This window comes from Mustela nivalis (assembly GCF_964662115.1).
Source record: "Mustela nivalis genome assembly, chromosome: 13".
NCBI lineage: Eukaryota > Metazoa > Chordata > Mammalia > Carnivora > Mustelidae > Mustela > Mustela nivalis.
The window spans coordinates 79485973-79499104 of record NC_139032.1 but is presented as its reverse complement, the minus strand read 5'-3'; the positions used below and the strand labels follow the sequence as shown (position 1 = coordinate 79499104).

The following is a 13132-nucleotide window of genomic DNA, read 5'->3' as shown; positions in this document are numbered from 1 at the left end:
GGATTGATGTGCCGCAGTGATTGGAGCAGCCTTCAGTCCGGGGGGTGAGCCCTGCAACCACGGGCCCTGTGTTGTGCGGAACCCTCCCCTCTCAGGGGTGGGGTGCAGGAAATGTGTGTGAGTGTGTCGAAGGAGCTAGTCTCTGTTCTGTTATTACTCACTTACGTCATCAGTTTTAGACATGGCTAGAAAACAAAGATTTTTTTTTTTTGGATGGAAGGAAAACGTGGATTGAGGGGCATAATTTAATTGAACGTAGGTATTTGAAGGGTTGCTGTGTTGAATAAGAAAAAGACGAATGACTCTGGAGGACAGACATGGTGCTCAGAAGGAGGGGATGCTTGTTAAATTCTGCTTTAGTGGCAGAATAAAATTTACTTTGTCAGAAGCAGATTGAATTTCATTAGAAGGAGGAGGATTTCTAAGACTTTGACTTCATAAGTTAGGAATTTTACATTATTTATAAAGGGCCTTTGGCACAGTGCCTGGCATGTAGTAGGCACTCAGTAAAACAGTTAATTTAATTTTTTTGGTAAGCTAGTGGCAGAGTTGGGACTAGAGCCTTCTTCTGACTCTGTTCAGTGTTGTTTCTGTGACACCATGGGCAGTGCTGCTAAAGTTTAATGTGCGTGTGACTTTCCTGGGCATCTTGTTAAAATGAAGATTCCTATTCCCTGAGCCTGGTGTGGGGCCCAACAGTCTGGATCTCTCATATGCTGGTACTCTGAAGAATGCTCTTGGAGTAGCAAGACCAGAGGTATGCTGAAAACCCTTTGGTCTCAGCTCTCATTATGAAGGATTCTTTATTCATCCGTTTGGTCTTTCAGCAGTGTTTTATTGTGCACCAGGCGTTGGTGTTAGAACTGCCCCATCTGGTCTGGGGTGCAGGGAAGCAGAGGGGCAGTTGCTGCCGAGTGTGTGTGTGTGTGTGTGTGTGTGTGTGTGTGTGTGTGTTGCGGGCGGTGGGAGCTGTGGAGGAAGAATGAGGAGTGCTAACGGAACATGGGGACAGAGGCCTGGCCTTTTGAGATGGAGGGAACTTCTTCCTGGAGGAGGAAGGGGAACCAGCAAAGCAGATGAAGGATTATCCTCACACATAGCCCAGGAAGCCGGGGTGGAAGCAGGAGAGCACAGTTGTTATGGGGCTGTGTTTCCAGGAGGGGTGTCTACGAGGGTCAAGTACTCTCAGAAGGCAGGAAAAATCGAGAAGTTGCCAAGGAGCCATTCACACGTGGAGCGAGGGACATTTCTCTGTGTCTACAACATTTAATTTCTTGGCCATTGCTGGAAATTGAGTTTACTTTTCATTTTGACCAAGTCAGCAGAGGTAAAGAGAAACAAAAGTTAATCTTTATTTCACTGTATTGGGTATATCACCATTCACACCACGGTGTGGTGGTGGTTCCGAAAACGAGGAATGACTTTTGATATTTCAGCCTGGAATGGTGTGAGTGACCAGTGTTTCGCTTAGCTTAACTAACGGGGGCCCGTCCTTCATCCGCGGGCCCGGGGAGGAGCTTCTCCGTCCCTCTTCCCTAACCCCGTGTGTGTTCTGTCTCTTGTATGAGGCTGTCTTTGGGGACCTCTCACATGCAATCTAGAGAGTGTTGGCAACGAAAGCCAATTGTAGGAGGTGGGGGTAGACTGTTTTCTCAAGAAGCTTGGAGAGGCGGGGAACGCTGAGTGACCAGAGCTGTTGGAGAATCAGAGTGAGACTGTCGTTTTGTTTTTTAAAAGATGGGAGAGGCTTTCCCTCAGTGTTTTATCCTGAAGAAATGTAAACACAGCAGAGTGAGAAGAACCTGACAGTGAACACCTTTGGACTCCCCACCAAGATTCTCCTGTTAACATGGCCCACATGTCCATCATCACTCCATCTTCCCTTTTGGATAAATTTTAGTGTAAATTACCAATATGGTACGCTTCCTTCCTCTGAAATACTTCAACACTTGTATCTTAACCTCAGTGTTTGTTTATGGTTACTTTTTCTTTTAAGGTTAAGTTTACATACATTGGAATATAGATATCCTAAGTCTGTATTCGCTAAGTTTTACAAATATGTGTTCCTTTATAACCCACCCCTCCTCAAGACCCTTATCGATTCTCGCCGCTACTCCCAGCCATTTTTCTTCTTTTGTGCCCTTATGTGTTAGTTTTGCCTGCCCTAGACTTTCACAAAAATAGAATCATCAAGTACACTTTCTTTTGTATAAAGCTTCTTTCACTTCACTTAACTGTTTTTGAGATTCATCCATGGCATTTGAACCAACAGGGTGTTTCTTTTTATTGCTAAGTAGTATTGCAGTGTGTAAATATATTAAAACTTGTTTATTCATTCTGCTGTTAATGTACATTTGGATTGTTTCGAGTTTTGGATATTATGATAAAAGTTGATACCAACATTCAGCATTCATGTACAGATCTTTTTGGGGACATCTGTTTTCATTTTTCTTAGTGAGTACCTAGGAATGGAATTCCTGGGCCAGGAGGTTATTCGTTTTAGAAGATACTGCCAGTGCTTTTTCTGCAGTAGTCTAACCTTTTGTATTACCCCCCAAGTTTGCTAGTTCTAGTTAGTCTTTATCACTTGAGAGTGTTTTAAGGATGAAGGAAGATGCTGATGCAGGGAAACTCCTCATCCGTACGTAGAAACTTTTATGCCTTAGGAAGTATGTTCACACATGGCTAGCCTATTTCATGCTCGGCAGTTTAGGGAGCTCTGATTTGTAAGGTCATCAGTCCTGTTTGATCCCGATGGCAGATTTGGATATGGTTAGCTTGAATGTGTTGTGGTCCTGGAAAGTTTTCTATAGAATGACTTCATGAAGTCAGTTTGCTTCATTTTGTTTGCTTTTTCCAAAATAAGGGTTTCCTATAAAGGGAAGATCAGAAAAATGTACGTTGGTCTGGGAAAAGTCTGGACTAAATGTAGGAATTGATAAATAAAACTGTAGAGACGGGACCTTAGAACTCTCGTATGTACAACATGCCCCGGCCAGTGACTCCGCGCTGTGTGTAGTGTTGATGTGCCAGGGTGCGGCTTCCAGTTTCATCCGTGAAGTGAGGTTTGGCAATTTCTGACACAGCTTTGACTGATGACCTCCCTGGGTGTGTTTACCTCTCCTCTGTTTTTATTTGGTTTAATCCAGGTGCCCCGGGGCTAGAATTTTCGCCCTTGCAGCGAGCTGAGATCTGGCCCTCTTGAGAACATTGTGCTGTCCATTCTGCAGAATGTGGGAGCTTTGGGATTTGCACTTCTTGAAAGCAGTAGGGATTTATGCAGTCGTTATAGAACACTGTTCTTCATCTCCAAAGCATAAAGCTTTCGTCAGGCAAGTTCGATACTCATTAGTGATGAGGACTTTTTGTCAGCAAAATGACAGCATGGCTGGGACTGTCCATCTCGGATGTGTGACAGTCCAAAAAGAGGTTTATGCCCTGTGCTAAATAGGAGAAGTGATGCATAAATCGGGCACAGCATAAATTTCATTTACTGCCTTCTTGCTATTTGATATTTTCAATTCCATCAATAGCTTTTTTCCAAAATCTTGTTACTTTTATATAATCTGAAAGTGAATTTAGCCACTGCAGGAATGGCAGCCACACAGCAGACAGCATATTCGATTTACAGCAGCTCAGGGAAGGCCCTGTGAGGGCAGGGGAGTGGCTTTCGTTATTTCTTGGGGAATTTGTCCTTCAATTATGCTCAATCCTAGACAGCTGTGTGTGATTTGCTAGAACTAGCATCTCTAGCTTTGGTTAATTTTTATTTCATTGGCTTTGGCATTTGTTTCTGCCTCCTTTTTGGTTTGTTTTTTGTTTTGCATTTTAAAAAAAAGACATCAGTGACTTATTCATGCATATTCATGCTGCGTACTTTTTTGGGTTGCATTTTCACACCATTCCATGCTCCATGTAGCTTCTGGCTAGCAAGGAGGACGAGGACATGACCAGAACTGGAGAAGATGACGAGAATAATTTCCTGAGCGACCAGCATTTGGAGCAGAGTGACAAGGTAGGCACGCCGCAGTCCACTCCCAATTCTGTCCTCCTCTCTCTGTGTCCAAGCCGGTCTTCCAGTTTGGAATGAATCTGTTTTCTCTTCTGTTCGTTCTGCCTGTCTCGAGTGCCTGCTGTATGTGGTGGAGAGTAGAGACACTGGGTCTCTTCCTTCCTAGGAGTTACAAACGGGTGTTGGAGCCAGTCGAGAAACAGCAAGATGTGGAGTTGCCAATAAAAACAGGGTTGTTGTAAGAGTAACAGGCATTGGATATTGGACGTGGTCAGATCTTTGGAGACCTAACGCCACCCGTTGGTTTTATGCATTGGAAGCTGAGACCTCTGAGGGGAGGGGGTTTCTCCAGGGCACAGGGTAAGTCAGTGACCGAGTTGGGACAAGAGCCCCTGTCTCTGGACTCTGTGCAGCCCCAGATCACTTGGTTGCAGTGTAAGGACACTCAGAGGCCCTCCCCAGTCTTCTGACCTGGAATCCAGCTTAGTGTCGTGTGGGCATTGGTGAGAATGTGACTCCTTTGGAGAACCGTTCCTCCAGTCACATGGATACGAGGAGGCATTTGGGACATTCTCGAAGGTTGAAAGAACCCGAAAGACTAGGATGCGGTCGGACCGAGGAGGCTGCAGATCTGGCCTTTGTAACCTTTAAGGTGTTCAAGTTCTTGAGGTCATGAATGCAAGATCATTAAAATATAGGTGGTTTTGGGAAGCAAAGCAATTCAAAGATTTGATTTTGAGTCTTAGTCTTTATCTTTGTGACCTCAGTTAGCACTTGCTTCACCCCTACACCTGAATTTTTCCATCAGTGAAGATAATCCGTTCTTGCTGGAGTTTTTGTGATATTTAAATAGAAAGGTATGTACTAAGTGCTCAGGAAACGCTCTCTCTCTTTGTATTATGATAGTCTAGACTTTTCCTTTTTTGGAGGGTACTTATTTAGATGGATTTAATAACTAGATTGGTGGCAAACAAGACCCTATAAATAACAGCTCATTTGTATGGGTCTTGTCTTCCATTTAAAAATCTTAATCATTTTACAAGTGTGAGAGAGGGGTGTGATGGTTAGTGTGTATATCACCAGCAGTAATGCAGTCAAGGGGAGTTATTTATAGACTGGTGGAAGAAATTTACAGCTCTGGAAAGTGGGGGGAGACTGCTAATTGCAGCACCTCAGGACATGCCCAGTACAAGCTTTAACTAGATGAATCCTTGGTACCACTCCTGTGGGGCCCTCAGTGACCCCAGAAGGTGGATCCATAAATAACATCTCCATAGGAATTAGGAACCCTCTACTTTCCTAATGAGACAAATCAAAGTCATGTTAATTAGGATGTCTCCATAAAGAGTAAGAGGCCTTTCTGCTCTGTAATGGGAGGACACATCACGAGAGGTAGTAGTTAATGGACATCTAAAGCATTGTTCATGGTGTGGGCTCCATACCCTTCTTAACTCACAAGGGGTGGGTCGTGAGGTGGGGGGACCTGCCCATGGTGGGCGGGACACTGTGCCAGGACCTTAGGTGAATCAGTCATCTCATTTGATTCTCATGGTCCCTTTGGGAGGTGGTATTGCTCCCCGATTTTGTGGATGAGGGAAGTGAGGGTGAGGAGAAGTGGTGTGAAGCTCTCCGTGCTCTTGCGGGAGCGTCTGCCCGCCCGGCCACAAGGCGCATGTGTGGACCTGTGAGCTGGAGCCTGCTCTCTGTCCTGCTTGCCTTTTCCCTCTGGGTTGCTTGCGCTGCTCATTTGCTCACGGTCTCCGTTCTTTCCCTCTCCACGGATGCCCCTCCTCTCTTCCAAGGTCCGTGTTTTGACCAGATGTTCTGATTTGCAGGTCACAGAGGACTATCCCAAAGGGGGCTGCAAAAACGGATACTTGAGGCACACAGATTCCAGTATTCTAGACGATGGAACCCACAAACCTGGCTGCCCTGGAGACCAGAGTGTAGAAGAAGGCGAGCTCCTAAACCTGCTTGCCCCTTTCTTCAACGAGAAGGCCACATTGTTACTGGAATCCAGGTAGATGTGGGGCCCCGCTGTTGCTTTTTCTCTCTAGTTTGAGGGGAGAGCAAACTCATTTTGCTAAATGGATGTAGATGGCAGTGCTGTGTCATTTAGCTGAGTGAGCCTCTGAAATGTCTTGGAAGGAATCTTGCCAGTCATGCAATTAAGTAATTAGGCTGTGCGCTAGTGGCTGGGAGGGTCCTCAGCAGAGCCTCATGCAAGCCCATTATAAAGAGAGAAAGAAAGCTTTCCTCTGGAATCGGTCCTGGGAGCCCTGGGAAGGGCTGTCTGGCTGTCAGCGAGAGGAATCAGCCCTACTGGAGTCTCTTCTCCAGTAGCTTAAGAACTGCAACAGCTTAAAAATTGCCATTGTAGTCGTGACTCCCTGTTTTACGTTGAACTTGAACTTCATTTCTCTTCTCATTTTATCTGCTGGGAGTCCTATGTCAGGAAATGCTTCAGGGTGTTTTCCTGAAAACAAAACAGGAGAAACATGCGGTACGTTTGTATTTTTAATGTTACCTCTTCAGGAGGAGACTGTCCCCTTGCACACTCTTTCAGGACCATCATAACAGCTGCCTGGGCTTTGGAGCCAGGAGGAGCCGTGCCTTTTTCTCTTAGGGACCCCAGTCTCTCCAAACACTTCCTCGGGTGCCGTGAGGAATGAGAGAGGGCCCCGTGTAAGGAACATGGCAGGCGGGTCGTGTGTGTTCCGTGAAACTGTCCAGTTCTCCTCCAGTGTAGGTAGAGAAACGGAGCTGCCGACTCCTGCCCGTGACTCTTGGCAAGATCCAGGAACCCTACCATTTCTTACATCATTGGTCGACTAAGCCTCATCAACATTCTTTAGCTAAAAAAAGGATTGGAGTGTTCTGTTTTTGTGAGCTCAGGCAGGCTGACCCGTCCCCACTCTCTGGCAACTGTCCAGCATTTTTCTAGCACATCTTCTCTTGGGGAACCTGTCTAGTGGTCATTCTAGTTAGGTGACCATAGTCAGTGCTTGAGAGAGGGGGTGTTTCTTGGTGTCAGGATCCCAAACATTCCATCAGAGTTCAGAGATGCAGCTGCCTGTCTGGGACTGCCTTGGACTGTGCAGGGGTGACGTGAGTGGGGGAGAATCCGGTGGGCTACAGTGGGCACGGGTCCAGCAGCTGGGGCATATGTGCTCCCTGCTGGTGGGCAGGAGCGTCTTGGCCCCAGCTGACCCTGTGGCTTCCAGCCTTCCAGCCTTTCAGTGGAAGCCCCCAAACTATTCTAAATCTCTTGCTTTTTAAAAATGAAGACCTAGTTACATTTTTTAAGAGAATATCTTCTGCCTGCTAGGCAAGCTTGTGACATCTCTGGTTCAGTTCCCTGTGCTCTGTAAGTATCTGTTCCATAGGCTTCCAGACCAGTGAGGCCAGTTGTAGTGTTAGAAAAGGTTTTCTCACACCAACCTAAACCCGTAGCCCTGACCTTATTCTCTGTGCAGTTGTCACTCACAGTGCACCACAGCCCACCAAAACGAAGTGGAGTCATGGCTCTGCGAGGCCTCCCGAAGGCCTGGCGGTGGTCTGCAGCCCCTCCTGGCGCACACATGGGGCATCGCGTGCTGGGCTCCCCTTACCCTCACACCAGCTTTCTGGTGCTGCTCCTGGCGATCTCCTTTTCATAAACGTGGGCTCTGACGTTTGGGGATTTGACATTCCCTTAGCTATAAAATGCTAGAGCCGTCGGAGAACATTCTGGAGGAGTCCTTGGGGTAACCAGGGTTTTGGTCAGAGAAACACTAGTCTTCTACTTAGGAATTCCCTTTTGGTCCCAACTGCCACCATGTCTTGCCTGGACGCCAGCAGCACAGCCTCCTCTATTGTCCATTCTCCATAGAGTAGCCACAGTGATCTTTTTAATAAGACTTAAGTCAGATCAGATCCATTCCATGCTCAAACCTTCTAGCAGATTTCCGTTGCTCTTAAAGTAAGATCACAGCTTCTCCACCTGGCACCCGCCTCTTTCTCTGCCCATATCACCTACCCCTCCTATTCACCGAGCTCTGCTCTGCTCCTCAGACATCCAGGCTGGTTCTTACCTCAGGGCCTTTGCACTAGCCATTCCCTCTACCTAGAATGTTCTCTTCCTAGGTGTGTATGTGACTGGTGGCATCTCAGCTAGACATCAGCTGTGTAGAGAGGCCTTTGCTGACCATTAATGGGAAATCCTGCTTTAACACGTGGTCTCCGAACTTTTTCCCTCCCTTTCTCCCTTAATTCATAGTACTTGTCTTTGCTGCACGTTGTCTTATTTAGTTATCAGTGTTTGCGTGAAGGTCTGTCTGTCTTCTCAGTGAAATGTGAGAACCGTGATTTCTTTGCACAATGTATGCCCACTGCCTTACGTGGCAGGTGGCAGGTGCTCAGTTAAGTATTTAAGTGTCAGTGCAGATGCTTAGAAGCCCAGCATCACAGCAGAAGGTGAGTGTGGAAAATTGGAGAGAGTGTACTGATCCTTCAGAGTCAGAAATATCTGGATTCCAGTCTTTGTTCTGCCACTTTGCTAGGGGATCTTGAATCTTTATGAGTCCATTTCTTCATCTGTAAAATGGGGTTAGGTTTGGCCCCATCTCCTCGTCATACAGCAAGGCCTGAATGTTTTTGGTGTATTTAAAGGACCTGACAGGGCACGTGCTTCACAAATGTCAGTTCCTCCCCTTTACATCTCTCACTGTGGCAGAGATCCCCTGGAAGGGTCTGTAAACAATGTTTGTGCCTCTGACAAGACCCTCGACTCAACCATTAAAAAGGTCCCGATCACAGTGACAGCTTAATGAATCTCCTGTTCAGAATTCTAGCAAAGTTAACACTTGAAATGTTTTATTTAACATCACCCCCACTTTAGTATATTCTAATGGCCTCTTTCACCACCTTTTACTACCCATTTGTAAAATCTTTGTCTTCGGTTTTATTGTGTGTTGTTTGGTGGTGAGTAACGGTCCTCCTTCGGCTAGCTGAATAGTAGTTGTCATTATTTTTAATCTATATTAAGGGAAGGAGAGGAAAGGACAATTTAGTTTAACACGCTTAAAGTACCAGAAATATTTTTAAAGTCTGGGTTTACTAAATTTTAAGATGGTTTGTGTAGTCTAGATGATTCCGTATTAGAAGGGAAAAATGTACCATACATTTTAATTTTGTTTTTTAAACTTCTATTTTTTACCCTCCTTCAGTGTGCTGTAGCTGTGTGATCTGAATAGAATTGCCTCTGGCCCAGAGCTAGATGATCTGAACCCAGAAGGGAGTAGGGCCTTCCCTTGGCTCTTGGAGGGCTCCATGGGAAAGGTAGAACCAGGCCTCATGTCAATTGTCATATGTGGCGGGAACCCAGATATGGAGCAGGGACCCATCAGGGTGTGCTCAGGGAGTCTGTCTGCAGAGGCTGGCCCTGGCCAAAGGCAGGTGGGAGGAATGGCAGAGAGAAAATGTGAGGGGAACCTCGGTGGGCCTCTTCTGTCCTCCGTCATTGCCGACGGCCACGACCTCAGCCCGACCTCGATGTCAGTGGCAGCTCTCCCACCGGCCTCTCCCTCTGTCCTTGCCTGCTCCAGTCCCTTTTAACATCATTTCCTGTCTCTGTTTCCTAGTTTCTCTCTTCTTTCTTAAATGAGCCACTCTCCTTTATTTTTTTGATGATTTACATATACTTACATTAAAATCTTCAGGTTTCCTTGTTTATTTAATTGTCTTGAGTGTGAACTCTGATTTGTTGGGTTGTGACCTGTCTGTCATACTCACGGGTCATGTGTGCAGGTTGGGTTTGCCAGGGTGTGGACAGCCCTGCTCTGTCCCCTGTGCTCCCTCCTCCTCCTGTGGGGTGCCACAGCTGCCTCTGGCTCATGAGATTTCCCTGGTTTCCTTCACCATGGGAGGAATTTCTGCCCCCAGTGCTTTCTGCGAATGTCCCCTTTCTCCTGACTGTGGTCTCCTCCGTTTCTGACCTTTGGGTAAATTTTACCTTGATTTCGAGGCCTATGGGGCATCTTACAGTATTTGTTATGTATCTTTTGCTGTCACTTACATGGGTTTAAGAGTGGAGTGGGAGGGGCTCCCGTGTGTGCTCACATGGCATGTAAACTGGTCTCCACTTCTCACTGCACTGCTGGGGGCCTCTGGGAAAGGCCCAAGGCAGTGACGAGAGGCAGGCAGTACTCTAAGTGGGACTGTCTGTGTCTCCGGCACCGTTTACACAGTGTGTACACAGCCGCAGCTGGGATCTGCAGGAGCTTAGGGCACATGGCCAGTGCCCTAAAGTATCTGCTGCTTAAACGCTCTCTTGTTTCGTCTTTATTGCTGTCCTGTGGAGGGAGACTTACCTTACTTCCAGAGCATCTCTGAGCTAAAACTTGAAGCCATTTTTATGTGATTTCACTACTATTTCTGTTCCAAGTAGTTCGCAGTATCCCTGCATTCAGTGCCTGTGTACTGAGCCTGACTGTGCACAGTGATGGGCCAGGTCACTCGTGGGTCCACCAGGTTGACCAGATCCTCCTAAGCCGTACTCACCCCCGGATGTAGGCATGGGGCCAGGGGCCGGGTGGACCTCACAGTGGTCAGAAATGACAATTCTTGATGACCCTACTTGCTCCTTCCCAAGCCCGGCTTTTTCTAGACCCTGTTTGCATCCTTACAGCACGTGGCCCTCTCACTTGTAGTGTCCATGTGGAGTCTCTTCTTATCCATGAGTCGGACATGCCAGTACCCACCAGGTGTGGTTGTCATGAGGTGACAGGGGAGAGAATCCTTGGTGGCACATGGCGAGCGGGCTGCATGCTTAAACAGTTTGGGCCGGTCAGTGGAGAAAACTTGGGAAATCTGGTAGGGCATGAGGCTACAGCAGAAAACCTAGTTCTTCCACTTCCTTCCCTTTTGGAAAAACAGGCCAGACCTTCTGAAAGTGCTACGTGAGCTACTCCTGGAACGAACGTGCTTGACAGAGCAGGAAGTGTCTGCACAACACCTTGATGGTAAAACGGAGAAGTTTCTTAAGCAAATGGCTGCTCAGCTAAGAGGTGAACTCGGACATTTCAACCAAGTCAACTCATTGTCCAAGTCCTGCCATGAAGGGAAGTCGCCGCGGACAGCCCAGCTAGGAAGGACGGGTCAGGTGTCCAAGCTGGAGCTGAAAGATGCTTCCGTGCAGACCGTGGCGGTGGAGGGGGACACGCGCAGATTCCAGAACGAGGGCAGGAGAGAGGCGTGGGCAGAGAAGCCCCCAGACGCCGCGTTTCACACTGAGGGCCCGCCAGAGAACTTGTGCATGGCACCAGGGCAGCAGGCCGCTGCCCCGTCCTTCCCCAGCGGGACTGACAGAGTAAGCTTTTCTATTTATTATTCATTTGTTTTCTTATTTTATACAGATGAAAGGCTAAAAAACCAACTCTGATCTCACTGCTTTTTTTGATGTATGTAGAATCCGGTGTCTCCCCGGCCTGCACCCGTCTGGCCTCGGCCTAGAGGCGCGTGTTTGTCTTCACCTCCCTCCACCCCGCCCAGTCTCATTTGTCTGTACGTCATGACATTTGTGCAGTTTCCTTATAGAGTCGTATTTATACGTCTGTGTGTAGCTTTCTCTTTCATGCTGTGTATCAGGAACATCTTACCTTGTAGCGGCTCTGGGAGATGCCATTGTGGGAGATGTGCCAAATTTCGTATGAATTTCACCTACTGGGGGATATTTACGTTCGCAGGTTACAGTGAAACTGTGATACCCTGACTTGAGGAGGAGGCCTGAGAACCTAGGTTTTATCTTGTGTAGACGTTGTGGTGGAGAGGTTCTGTTCTGTGAGCTTCATCTATATTCTCTTGTCTTTGCGACACCTGTCAGAGATGAGGAAGCATGGTTTTGAATGCCCACGGTTAGCCAGCAGTTACAGGGCTGAGTTGGGACCCCAGGGCGCCTGATGGCACAGCCTTACCCTTTCCCAGGCTAGCCCCCAGCTCCTGCTGGCCCAGAATGGTGGGCTCCGATTCTGGTGGGGGAATGCATTTTGCTTCAGTCAAGAGGTTGTCTCTATGCTTCTCCTCTAATGCCATCAAATCTCCCATATTATTAAAAGCCAGATTCTCTTGGTCGTATTTGATTGGACCTTTTACTAAACTCCTTGTGGGCAGAGGGGTCGGGGCTGATGATCCCCAAAGCAGGGAGATGTCTGTATTCTGGTGGAGAAGTAGGTCATGTTTCTAATAGAACTCCAGTGACGGCTGTTGGTGTTCTTGTTTCTGATGGGTGTTTTGTATCTGAGAAATCAGCTGTACACACTGCTTCATAGCATCAGAATGGAGAATTAAGTTTATTTTCTGACCACTAAATTACTGCTTTTGTGCATACCAAAGGGAGTTAGATATATCATTAGCAAAATTGCTTTTGATTGTTTTAAATTATGTACCAAAACTGTAATTTCTAGAATAGGGTTTTCTAAAGATATCAGTAAAGACAAAAAGAAAAAAAAAAAAAGAGAGAGAGACACTGCCATTATATTAACGGTACTCCAGATGCAAATTTGTGCAGTTTGGCTGGAATAGAAATGGTCTCATCTGCCCCAGCTCTGTTAGTTTGTACCTGTGTATTAGGAAAACTAGATGTTTTTCCCCCCGGTTTGTGTGGGAGATAGCCTCCTTTGTGCAGAAAAATTGCATAATTGAATGAACTCAGTAATTTCCCCAAATATATTAATTTTTTTTTAGTTTGGAATTATGCTTCTTGCTTATGTTTTCAAAAGGAAGGCTACTGTGTTTATTTTTTAGCATCTGTTGTTTGTGCGAGGATCGTGCTAGATATTCTCTATCTATATCATCACATTTAATCTTCTCAAGAAGCGTGTAAATTAGGTAGATATTCCTGATATTTTACATATGAAGAAATACAGCCTCTGAAAGACTCAGAAAATGGTCCAGAATGAGTCAGCGGTTGAGAGGAGTAGTCGGGATAGAGAATGAAGTCCAGTTTTAGGGACATACAGGAATATATTTATTTATTTATTTATTTATTCATTTATTTTTTTAAGTTGGTTTCACACCCAGTGTGGGGCTCGAACCCATGACCCTGAGATCAAGACCTGAGCCGAGAGCAAGAGTCGGATGCTT

The 13132-nt window shown here is 46.5% G+C and overlaps 1 protein-coding gene across 12 annotated transcripts in view; it reads left to right on the top strand.

Moving 5' to 3' along the window:
* CDK5RAP2 (CDK5 regulatory subunit associated protein 2) overlaps nt 1-13132 on the top strand; it is a 169251-nt gene that overhangs the window by 98027 nt on the left and 58092 nt on the right. For all 12 annotated transcript variants that reach the window (XM_082694995.1, XM_082694991.1, XM_082694990.1 and 9 more), the window contains 3 exons: nt 3920-4015; nt 5848-6032; nt 10928-11360. In XM_082694995.1, the coding sequence (XP_082551121.1) occupies nt 3920-4015; nt 5848-6032; nt 10928-11360 (714 nt within the window). The remainder of the gene's footprint in view (nt 1-3919; nt 4016-5847; nt 6033-10927; nt 11361-13132) is intronic.